Source organism: Salmo salar, chromosome 11 (assembly GCF_965601325.2).
Source record: "Salmo salar chromosome 11, fSalSal1, whole genome shotgun sequence".
Lineage (NCBI taxonomy): Eukaryota > Metazoa > Chordata > Actinopteri > Salmoniformes > Salmonidae > Salmo > Salmo salar.
Window position 1 is genome coordinate 44,649,215 of NC_138301.1, and position 12,811 is coordinate 44,662,025.

Here is a 12,811-nt window from a genome sequence, read left to right on the forward strand (position 1 = left end):
GGTTCTAGAATCTGTGTGATGTTGACTGTGTGAATGTGTGGTTCTAGAATCTGTCTGATGTTGACTGTGTGAATGTGTGGTTCTAGAATCTGTGTGATGTTGACTGTGTGAATGTGTGGTTCTAAAATCTGTCTGATGTTGACTGTGTGAATGTGTGGTTCTAGAATCTGTCTGATGTTGACTGTGTGAATGTGTGGTTCTAGAATCTGTGTGATGTTGACTGTGTGAATGTGTGGTTCTAGAATCTGTCTGATGTTGACTGTGTGAATGTGTGGTTCTAGAATCTGTCTGATGTTGACTGTGTGAATGTGTGGTTCTAGAATCTGGGTGATGTTGACTGTGTGATTGTGTGGTTCTAGAATCTGTGTGATGTTGACTGTGTGAATGTGTGGTTCTAGAATCTGTCTGATGTTGACTGTGTGAATGTGTGGTTCTAGAATCTGTCTGATGTTGACTGTGTGAATGTGTGGTTCTAGAATCTGGGTGATGTTGACTGTGTGATTGTGTGGTTCTAGAATCTGTGTGATGTTGACTGTGTGAATGTGTGGTTCTAGAATCTGTCTGATGTTGACTGTGTGAATGTGTGGTTCTAGAATCTGTGTGATATTGACTGTGTGAATGTGTGGTTCTAGAATCTGTGTGATGTTGACTGTGTGAATGTGTGGTTCTGTAATCTGTCTGATGTTGCATGTGTGTGAGTGAACTAAAGAAAGTATGAATTTAATTTGTCAAAAATGTACAAATATAATTTTCTCTGTCAGACAAATGGACTAAAAGTGTGGTAAAGTGTTTTACTACTTCTTGTGTACTTATAATTATGGAAACCAATAAATGTTGAAATAAAAATTTCAAAACTGATAGTTTCTTTCATGACTTATGGTCCCAGAGTAGCAAAGCATGGTAGTAGTAGTTGTAGTTAAACCCCAGTAGCTGTAGTTAGTGCTCAGTTTAAAATGATCTGCAGTACACTTTATATGAACAGACATGGAAATAGAAGGGAGAAACTACATTAGCTGACTAATGAAGTGTTGTAATGATTTTAAAATGCATCCGTTATACTGTAGCAGTAGCTATGCCATGAGAATCATACAACTGTCTAACACTAGAAGAACACTGAGTGCTTTAAACAAATCAACATGAAGTATAAAGTATATTATACTTACTATAACTCACATACCGGCATTCATCTGAATAATACGTAATGCCACAAGTCAGCAGGATTTTACACCCAGTGGAAATGCTGTGAAAAGCTGGGCTCTACGTAGGTTGGTATTAAGACTTCACTTTCTACTATACTTGACTTATTCTGGCTGTGTAGCACTTATGTGAGTCCCTGAGTGTACGTGTCACTATGAAACATCTAGAAAGACATTCATTTATATTCTGTATGGATTCTGTATTTTCTTTTACAGGATGATCAAAAACATGTACACAAATAAGATTTGTTGATAAAAAATAGTGCAATATCAAAACAAAAACAACAACAATAACACCACCAACAACAACAACAATAACAACAACACCAACAACAACACCAACAACAACAACACTGGTCGGTGAGTGAGAATTAGTAATTCAGTATGACCTTGTTTTCTTTTTCTATCAATGGTTCTGACAGTGTTTGTAACTTTAATAATATACATAATGTCAACAGAGATATAGCAACGTGTTTATCCATAGCCCATCGGTACAGGTGTTTATCAACCTGATTTATCTGGGCTACCAAAGGTCAAAGGGACAGTTCAAACTCACACGCCACAGATGTGTCCCGCGTACATTCTATAATGTCTGCATTCATAGTCATAGAATCCTGTATCACTAGCTACAGATGTAGGGTCTTAATTTCATCACCCGGTTGTTGCAGCAAATTTCCTGCAAGGTAGGAAATGCAAACTTGTAGTTATTCAAAGTTTAAAAAGAGTTCTAAAGTTTGTCATTTCCACTTAAAAATGTCAGACTTGATTTGCCGTAACTACAAAATGCATTATCAACCCCTACAAAAATGTCCATTAATTATAATCCACACAATAATTCACATTTCCAGTTGCTGCAGGATTATTTTCCTGCTGTGAGAAATCTTTCCATGACATAGACTGACCAGGTGAATCCAGGTGAAAGCCATGATTCCTTATTGATGTCACTTGTTAAATTCACTTCAATCAGTGTAGAAGAAGGGGAGGAGACTGGATTGTGCTTTGAGACAATTGAGACATGGATTGTGTATGCGTGCCATTCAGAGGGTGAATGGGCAAGACAAAATATTAAGTGCCTTTGAACGGGGTAGGTGCCAGGTGTACCCGTTTGTGTCAAGAACAACAACGCTGCTGGGTTTTTCACACTCAACAGTTTCCCGTGTGTGTCAAGAATGGGGGGGGGGGTCCACCCATTATGCCACCCATAATGCCACCCATTATGCCACCATTGACTAGAATGGGGAGACCCGTTCCATTCTATTTCTAAGGTGCCAGTTGTTCTTATTTTGTCCCCGTTCTGCATGTCCTTGGTCCGTCTCAGTCCAGCGGCTCTTTCTCTGGGACGTCCTCCAGAAGTATAACAGTGTACTCTCCAGCGTGGACATTTTCCCTTGGTCTCTCTTTAGACAGAAACCTCTCCATTTCCCGCTCTGCCTTCTCATCTCCTGAGCTCGCTCTGGCGACCTTCTTCTCAGATGCCTGGGCCGGTGCATTCCACCTGCAACATGATTTGACATGGTTTAATTCCATGGTTTGTAACTAAGTGACAACATGTTTCAATCTCATGAACATAGTTTCCAGGATGGGTTTGAAAGTGAAGGATTTTACCTGTCTCTGGTACCTATGGCAACACAGATTACGACCAAGACGGCCACGCCCGCGACGAAGGCAACGATGATCAACCAACCTGGAGGAGGAGGAGAAGAAGACGAAGCAGACAGTGAGTGGAAGTGACCGTGTCTACTGGGTCCTCTAGTATGTTCACAAAACATTGTCTTCAAATTTAAACTGCAAAAAGGAGCAGAACGTTTCCTCGTTTATCAGTAGCATATCTTGTTAGCTGGGCATGTATGATTCAGGAACTGACCCGATGTATATGAATCATGTTGTCCGGATGGGGTTGGTTTTACAGCAGCTGCATCATGAAGAACTGTGGAAATAGAGATAGATTAACTACAATATACACTCAAAGAGATGTGTTCAATACTAACAAAAAAGTGATGTTCTCATTAGAGCAGCTATATAGACCTGCCAGAGTGCTGACTATTACGACAATGGACATGCCCTAGCCCACACTGCTAACAGATACAATGGACATGCCCTAGTCCACACTGCTAACAGATACAATGGACATGCCCTAGCCCACTCTGCTAACAGATACAATGGACATGCCCTAGCCCACACTACTAACAGATACAATGGACATGCCCTAGTCCACACTGCTAACAGATACAATGGACATGCCCTAGCCCACACTGCTAACAGATACAATGGACATGCCCTAGCCCACACTGCTAACAGATACAATGGACATGCCCTAGTCCACTCTGCTAACAGATACAATGGACATGCCCTAGTCCACTCTGCTAACAGATACAATGGACATGCCCTAGTCCACACTACTAACAGATACAATGGACATGCCCTAGCCCACTCTGCTAACAGATACAATGGACATGCCCTAGCCCACACTGCTAACAGATACAATGGACATGCCCTAGCCCACACTGCTAACAGATACAATGGACATGCCCTAGCCCACACTGCTAACAGATACAATGGACATGCCCTAGTCCACACTGCTAACAGATACAATGGACATGCCCTAGCCCACTCTGCTAACAGATACAATGGACATGCCCTAGCCCACACTACTAACAGATACAATGGACATGCCCTAGTCCACACTGCTAACAGATACAATGGACATGCCCTAGCCCACACTGCTAACAGATACAATGGACATGCCCTAGCCCACACTGCTAACAGATACAATGGACATGCCCTAGTCCACTCTGCTAACAGATACAATGGACATGCCCTAGTCCACTCTGCTAACAGATACAATGGACATGCCCTAGTCCACACTACTAACAGATACAATGGACATGCCCTAGCCCACTCTGCTAACAGATACAATGGACATGCCCTAGCCCACACTGCTAACAGATACAATGGACATGCCCTAGCCCACACTGCTAACAGATACAATGGACATGCCCTAGTCCACACTGCTAACAGATACAATGGACATGCCCTAGCCCACACTCCTTACAGATACAATGGACATGCCCTAGTCCACTCTCCTAACAGATACAATGGACATGCCCTAGCCCACACTGCTAACAGATACAATGGACATGCCCTAGCCCACACTGCTAACAGATACAATGGACATGCCCTAGTCCACTCTCCTAACAGATACAATGGACATGCCCTAGCTCACTCTGCCAACAGATACAATGGACATGCCCTAGTCCACTCTGCTAACAGATACAATGGACATGCCCTAGCTCACTCTGCTAACAGATACAATGGACATGCCCTAGCCCACACTACTAACAGATACAATGGACATGCCCTAGCCCACACTGCTAACAGATACAATGGACATGCCCTAGTCCACTCTGCTAACAGATACAATGGGACGTATTCAGACTTGACAACCCAATATCTTTGTGCAAGCCTTCCATTGACATCAATGAATGATTTACGCAGAAGTATGAGTAAAGTACAAGGATCTTAATTCTGAATGCCACCCATTATGAACACAAGAACTTTGAAGGGACAGAATATTGGTACACTTCTCCTGGATTAACAGTACTGTACCTGTAGAGGTATCCACTGCCGGTTCCTCCCTTGGTAGAGCAAGCCTATTGCTGCCTTGAATTCTTGTCCTTGTTTCAGTGAATGGCTTATCGACTAGGGAATTGTCTGTTTGGTCCTCCTCACCAGCAGGGGCTGCTACTGTGGTGCTACTCTGAGGCAGGAATCCCGACCCTGACCCTTCGATGTCTGAATTCATCCTGACTGTTGTAGGTGCGGTAGAACTGGTGGTTGAGGTGAAGGCCAGCTCTGTATTCATCTTCGCAGCCCCACCTTCCTCCAAGCCTGTCATACTGGTTAGTTTAGAACTAGGTGTATGGCTGGTCCCTCGACTTTGGCTAGGTCTGGAGGTGGTACTAAAGCTTGGATCAAGGCTAAGAGGTAACAGGTCTTCTTCTTCAAACTCTGAGATGGGACTATGGCTGGGGCTGGGATCCGGTACACGACTAGGGCTGGGGACAAAGTTTGGTCTGAATATATTGTCCTTGAACTCCTCTAGCTCTGTTGTGGTGCTAGCATCATGAGTTGGATAAGGACTGGGGCTGGGGTTAGCGTCATGAGTTGGATAAGGACTGGGGCTGGGGTTAGGGTCAAGGATTGCGTTAACGTCCTCCAAATCCATCGGAAAATCTGTGGTGGGGTTAAACTCTGCTGTGGGGACAAACTCTGCTGTGGGGACAAACTCTGCAGTGGGGACAAACTCTGCTGTGGGGACAAACTCTGCTGTGGGGACAAACTCTGTGGTGGGGACAAACTCTGCTGTGTGGACAAACTCTGTTGTGGGGACAAACTCTGCTGTGGGGACAAACTCTACTGTGGGGCTTTTAGTATCCAGGATCAGGCCCATTTCATCTTCCTCTGATGAATCAGGTCTATCACTTGGATTGGAATCATAGTCGTACTTTTCATAATTGTCCTCTGTGTTGCTTTGACTGGGGCGAGGAGTTGGACTGGGGTGAGGAATTGGACTGGAGCGGAGGTTAAAGTTAGGTTTAAGGTTGGCGTCAAATAGCTCCCCTTCGTCGTCTTGTCCCGAAGTGGAGTGTTTCATGCTGCCTTCTGTAGTGCTGCCCTCTGTCTCATCTGTGCTGCACTCCTCTGGGTCAAAGGTGGGCAGCTGGTCTTCCGGGTCAGATGTCACAGGGTCAGGGGTTACCAGATGATCTAGGTCCAGTGTTTCATCACTGCTGGATGTTCCATTGTTGGCATCCGGGGGACCCACTACAAGCTTATTGAAGAACTTGAAAGTTTCCCCAATAAAATCCCCAGCAGCCAGAGCGGGAAGTTCTGTCGAGGCTGTGACGAAGAGAAGAAAATACCTTAGCTCAATAATTACCTACTAACGTCATGTCCTGACCTTTACAGTAGAGGAAAATTACTGAGCTTTGATGTCTTTGCATGACAAAGGAAGGCCTGGGAGTATCGTGGTCTTTCAGGCTTCTCCCTGGAGTACCTGTGTGAACCTGTCGTGTTCTGACTAACCATACAGGAAACATAAATATTAACTGGGATGACTAATCGTCTGCCTTTGTGTGTGATAGAGGCAGTTAGATCAAATCATTCGGTTCTATTGAACCGCAAAATCAACACACCCAAGCCTTTAAATAAACAATGTCTTGGCTTGTCTCTTTTCCCTGTTCTGTTGCCATAATTAGTCAACAGTGCTACTTCAAAAGAGTTTAGGATAGGCTTTGAAGAGGTGCCCAAATGTTATGCCCCAACAGAGGCATTCACGTGAATAAGGTGTGCATATATCTTTTTCCTGCAAGAGGGTGTACTAGGGAGCTAACCAGGGATACACTCTTAGCAGTAAAGATGCCTGGAAGAACCTTTTGGGTTGCCACACCGGCAGGACCTTTCCAGTTCAAAAAGGTTATTGGAACCCCACCGGAACCTTTTTGTGATGGGAGGGGTTCTATTTTGAACCTTTTTAATAATATATTGTAGAGCTGGCAGCCTATGAGAAGACTGGAGGCGTGGCTTATTGGAAGTGTGGCTTTCAGATAATTTTTTGGGGGCACCCGTTAGAATAAATGTCATTCCTATTCACCATGTTCAGTTTGTACACTGCAAATGTAATTATTTCTTCAATATTTATGCATATTCTAATATAATATGAATAATATAAACATTGCTGATTAAATATAGTAATAAAGTAGTAACTATTCCAACTTTGCGATTTTCATAGGCTCTTGACTGAGGAAGTCATTCACCTCTGTAAGCTTCCTTGAACAACAGAACAGATGAACAGAAATGACATTTACTCAAACCGGTGACCCAACAAGATATATCTTAAAGCCACACCCCTAATAAGCCACGCCTCCACTCCAGGGTTCCTCCTGGAACCTGTTGCTACAGTGAAACGTTAAAGGTTCCAACAAGAACCCCTCAACTAAACAAAGGCGCAAATATGAGCCATTGACTAGCAATGGTTCCTTGAGAAACTCAGGGGTTCCTTGAGGATCTCCAGGGGTTCCTTGAGGATCTCCAGGGGTTCCTTGAGGATCTCCAGGGGTTCCTTGAGGATTTCCAGGGGTTCCTTGAGGATCTCCTGGGTTCGTCAAGTCACCACTAATTCTAAGTGTGTACTGTGGCAAGAGGGGGTACTAGGGAGCTAACCAGGGATACTGTTGCCCAATCCCAAACGTATCTCTAACCCCTTTCCTTGGGTATTTGTTGAATCCTCCATAGGATCTTAACTGTTTCATTGAATGTTGAGTATCATTAAATACTGTTTTCAAACAAAAGGAGAAGTAACCGCTCTTAACTTTGTCATTGTTCTTAAAATTTGACATCAAATACATTATCCTGTATGTCAAGCAATCTCAGGCCTCCATTTCTAACACACTTGTGAACAGTTTTACCTGTATGAGGTTTCTTCCTGTCCAATAACAGTTTTACCTGTATGAGGTTTCTTCCTGTCCAATAACAGTTTTACCTGTATGAGGTTTCTTCCTGTCCAATAACAGTTTTACCTGTATGAGGTTTCTTCCTGTCCAATAACAGTTTTACCTGTATGAGGTTTCTTCCTGTCCAATAACAGTTTTACCTGTATGAGGTTTCTTCCTGTCCAATAACAGTTTTACCTGTATGAGGTTTCTCCCTGTCCAATAACAGTTTTACCTGTATGAGGTTTATCCCTGTCCAATAACAGTTTTACCTGTATGAGGTTTCTCCCTGTTCAATAACAGTTTTACCTGTATGAGGTTTATCCCTGTCCAATAACAGTTTTACCTGTATGAGGTTTCTCCCTGTCCAATAACAGTTTTACCTGTATGAGGTTTATCCCTGTCCAATAACAGTTTTACCTGTATGAGGTTTCTCCCTGTCCAATAACAGTTTTACCTGTATGAGGTTTCTCCCTGTCCAATGACAGTTTTACCTGTATGAGGTTTATCCCTGTCCAATAACAGTTTTACCTGTATGAGGTTTATCCCTGTCCAATAACAGTTTTACCTGTATGAGGTTTCTCCCTGTCCAATAACAGTTTTACCTGTATGAGGTTTATCCTGTCTAATAACAGTTTTACCTGTATGAGGTTCCTCCCTGTCCAATAACAGTTTTACCTGTATGAGGTTTCTCCCTGTCCAATAACAGTTTTACCTGTATGAGGTTTCTCCCTGTCCAATAACAGTTTTACCTGTATGAGGTTTCTCCCTGTCCAATAACAGTTTTACCTGTATGAGGTTTATCCCTGTCCAATAACAGTTTTACCTGTATGAGGTTTCTCCCTGTCCAATAACAGTTTTACCTGTATGAGGTTTCTCCCTGTCCAATGACAGTTTTACCTGTATGAGGTTTATCCCTGTCCAATAACAGTTTTACCTGTATGAGGTTTATCCCTGTCCAATAACAGTTTTACCTGTATGAGGTTTCTCCCTGTCCAATAACAGTTTTACCTGTATGAGGTTTATCCTGTCTAATAACAGTTTTACCTGTATGAGGTTTCTCCCTGTCCAATAACAGTTTTACCTGTATGAGGTTTCTCCCTGTCCAATAACAGTTTTACCTGTATGAGGTTTCTCCCTGTCCAATAACAGTTTTACCTGTATGAGGTTTCTCCCTGTCCAATAACAGTTTTACCTGTATGAGGTTTATCCCTGTCCAATAACAGTTTTACCTGTATGAGGTTTCTCCCTGTCCAATAACAGTTTTACCTGTATGAGGTTTCTCCCTGTCCAATGACAGTTTTACCTGTATGAGGTTTATCCCTGTCCAATAACAGTTTTACCTGTATGAGGTTTATCCCTGTCCAATAACAGTTTTACCTGTATGAGGTTTCTCCCTGTCCAATAACAGTTTTACCTGTATGAGGTTTATCCTGTCTAATAACAGTTTTACCTGTATGAGGTTTCTCCCTGTCCAATAACAGTTTTACCTGTATGAGGTTTCTCCCTGTCCAATAACAGTTTTACCTGTATGAGGTTTCTCCCTGTCCAATAACAGTTTTACCTGTATGAGGTTTATCCTGTCTAATAACAGTTTTACCTGTATGAGGTTTCTCCCTGTCCAATAACAGTTTTACCTGTATGAGGTTTCTCCCTGTCCAATAACAGTTTTACCTGTATGAGGTTTCTCCCTGTCCAATGACAGTTTTACCTGTATGAGGTTTCTCCCTGTCCAATAACAGTTTTACCTGTATGAGGTTTCTCCCTGTCCAATAACAGTTTTACCTGTATGAGGTTTCTCCCTGTCCAATAACAGTTTTACCTGTATGAGGTTTATCCTGTCTAATAACAGTTTTACCTGTATGAGGTTTCTCCCTGTCCAATAACAGTTTTACCTGTATGAGGTTTCTCCCTGTCCAATAACAGTTTTACCTGTATGAGGTTTATCCTGTCTAATAACAGTTTTACCTGTATGAGGTTTCTCCCTGTCCAATAACAGTGTTACCTATATGAGGTTTCTCCCTTCTCACCCAAGCTTGTATGAAACTCACCAAAGCACTTTGGTTTCACAGAAATTCAGGATATACACATTAATGCACCTGCTGGAACAGCTCAGCAATTGCTACAAAGACTGCTGTGTGTCTGTCTACATGGGGAGGGGGGGACTTAGGCACTAAACATGTAAATAATAGGTCCCCCTGTATTCACTGAGCTAGAGTACAGGTAGGTTTGAAACACGATGAAGCTCTCCGGGGAAGTAGAAAAGTGCAGACTCATCAGACGAGGATAGGATTACTTGAATTCCATAAGCCTGTGTTCAGATACAACAGGAGGTCTTAGACAGTGACCCATTTTACTTGGCTGCACAATCAATGGCCAGCTGGGGATGCTTTAATAACCCAGATTAATGCCCAACCAATTTCCAGCTGGGGATGCTTTAATAACCCAGATTAATGCACAACCAATGGCCAGCTGGGGATGCTTTAATAACCCAGATTAATACACAACCAATGGCCAGCTGGGGATGCTTTAATAACCCAGATTAATGCCCAACCAATGGCCAGCTGGGGATGCTTTAATAACCCAGATTAATGCACAACCAATGGCCAGCTGGTGATGCTTTAATAACCCAGATTAATGCACAACCAATGGCCAGCTGGGGATGCTTTAATAACCCAGATTAATACACAACCAATGGCCAGCTGGGGATGCTTTAATAACCCAGATTAATGCACAACCAATGGCCAGCTGGGGATGCTTTAATAACCCAGATTAATACACAACCAATGACCAGCTGGTGATGCTTTAATAACCCAGATTAATGCACAACAAATGGCCAGCTGGGGATGCTTTAATAACCCAGATTAATGTCTCCTCAAATCCAGTTATACAAAATACAGTCAGGCCCATAATTATTGACATCCTTGATAAAGATGAGCAAAAAAGACTGTATAAAATAAACAATATAAATACTGAGCTATATTGTATGCTCCCAAACATTTTTTAATTATATTATTTTATACTAATACAATGACTCAGAGAAAGATATTTTGTTCAAGAAAGTAAAAAAATATATACTGTACTGAATTAAATTGGACTGTACTGTACTGTGCTGAATTAAACTCCATTGGACTGTACTGTGCTGAATTAAACTCCATTGGATTGTACTGTACCATGCTGAATTAAACTCCATTGAACTGTACTGTACTGTGCTGAATTAAACTCCATTGAACTGTACTGTACTGTGCTGAATTAAACTCCATTGAACTGTACTGTACCATGCTGAATTAAACTCCATTGAACTGTACTGTACCATGCTGAATTAAACTCCATTGGATTGTACTGTACCATGCTGAATTAAACTCCATTGAACTGTACTGTACCATGCTGAATTAAACTCCATTGAACTGTACTGTACTGTGCTGAATTAAACTCCATTGAACTGTACTGTACCATGCTGCCCAAACTTGTGAAACATAGACGTCTTTTCAACGTCTGGAAAATAAGGCTTCTAGGTGTCTTTTCAACGTAATTTAGCTTACTGGGTACGTTGTTACAATGGGGATGGTTGTCAGACTGTGACAAGCAACCCCAACCATAATATCTGATCTTGTTTAATGTGAACACAATTTATCATGCAATTTTACATTTGGATGGCCCTGGGAATTGAACCCACAACCCTGGCATTGCAAGCACCATACGTTACCAACTGAGCCATAGAGCAGGGTTTTGCTCATTTGGTCCTGGGACAGTAATACATTGTTACTCACCAGGAACAGGGTCGGACTGAACAGGTGCCAGAAGTCCCAAAATGACCCCAAGCAGTAGAGTCCACATCCTGAGATCAGAGATAGGCATCGAGGGAGAGATGAGAGAACGTGTACTGCTGTGCTCTGTGCTTCTGTTCCCAAGAAGGCTGGCTTGTTTTCCTAGGAGTGTCTGTGGGATGACTCAAGTGGTTTGAAGGGTGTAGCTCAACTTTTTTATACTGAGATGCGAGTCACGTCAGTGCATCATCGATGGCTAGTGACAGTCGATTGGTTGACAGAGGTGGGCTAGAACACAGAACACACCCTCTCTTTCAAAAACTCTCCCTCTCTGGCTTTCTCCCTCTTTCGATCTCTTTCTTACACACACATACACACACACACACACACACACACACACACACACACACACACACACACACACACTACATACATACATACATACACTTTTTCTCTCTCTCTCTCTCTCTCTCTTTAACTATCCATATCTCGCTTTCTCACATTACCAATAGGAAGAAAAAAAATTATCCAACCATATTAATCATGACCAAATATTTAGGAACAGGTTGTCATTTCATGGAGTCTGTGAAGGATGAAACCATGGTAAGCAAGTTAGATTAAAAAAAAATAAGATTTTCACCAAATCAAATGAATGTATTAATATGTTTCATGATGCTTGTATCTAAACCAAAGTAGATAGTTTTAAGATTGTTTTACAGATGTAGGATCTTAATTTGATCACCCTGTTTCAGGAAAACTTTCCTGCAATGCAGGACATTTAAAATGTGTAGTGTATTTGAGGTTTAAAAATGCTTCTGAAGTTCGTAATTTAAACTTTTAAATGTCATACTTGATTTCCCCTTACATAATGTATCAACAGCTGCAAATGTCCATTAATTATAATCCACATAATATTTCACTTTTTCTGTTGGTGCAAGATTATTTACCTGCTGTAGAAAACTGGCTCAAATGTGAGGTCCTAAACCTAGCAGGAAAGTGCATCCTTGTAGCTGTGTGGATTAACATAGTCTATATGTTTGCCTCGGGGTAAGTTGAGCCAATAGCCACCACAGCCCATACAAATTATGATTGTATTTTGTTGATTACATTTGGTCAGTTTTATATGCATAGTGTTTTTGCGATATGTCATGCATATGAACTCAAGATAGTGCATTTGTATTGTTACAGAGCAGACATCATCATGTCCCATGTATACAAACGTAAAACAAGCAGTGGTCTAGTCCCCCTTGACGTTGTTGATTGTGGAAGTGAGAGAAGGGAAGAAGTCCTTTGGAGCAGCAGCAAAGATAGAGTAGCAGAGGAACACAAGTTCATATCTGATGACATGGAGTCTCAC

At 42.0% G+C, this 12,811-nt stretch overlaps 1 protein-coding gene across 1 annotated transcript; it reads right to left on the minus strand.

Annotated features, from left to right (window-relative positions):
• Nucleotides 1–777: 777 nt before the first annotated feature.
• LOC145859150 (uncharacterized) lies at nucleotides 778–11,705 on the minus strand. Its single transcript, XM_082957972.1, has 5 exons — nucleotides 11,458–11,705; nucleotides 4,803–6,095; nucleotides 3,061–3,123; nucleotides 2,802–2,880; nucleotides 778–2,691 (listed from the first exon to the last, which is right to left on the minus strand). Exons 1-5 carry the CDS (start codon nucleotides 11,543–11,545, stop codon nucleotides 2,511–2,513), a joined length of 1,704 nt encoding a protein of 567 aa, XP_082814098.1. The 5' UTR covers nucleotides 11,546–11,705; the 3' UTR covers nucleotides 778–2,510.
• Between the last annotated feature and the right edge of the window lie 1,106 nt (nucleotides 11,706–12,811).

Coding starts and splice junctions, on each gene's coding strand:
- LOC145859150 (XM_082957972.1), bottom strand. CDS start 11,545: ATGCCTATCTCTGATCTCAGGATGTGGACTCTACTGCTTGGGGTCATT. Junction 6,096..11,457: donor TCAGTCCGACCCTGTTCCTG/GTGAGTAACAAT, acceptor TCTTCGTCACAG/CCTCGACAGAACTTCCCGCT. Junction 3,124..4,802: donor GGCAGTGGATACCTCTACAG/GTACAGTACTGT, acceptor CTATTTCCACAG/TTCTTCATGATGCAGCTGCT.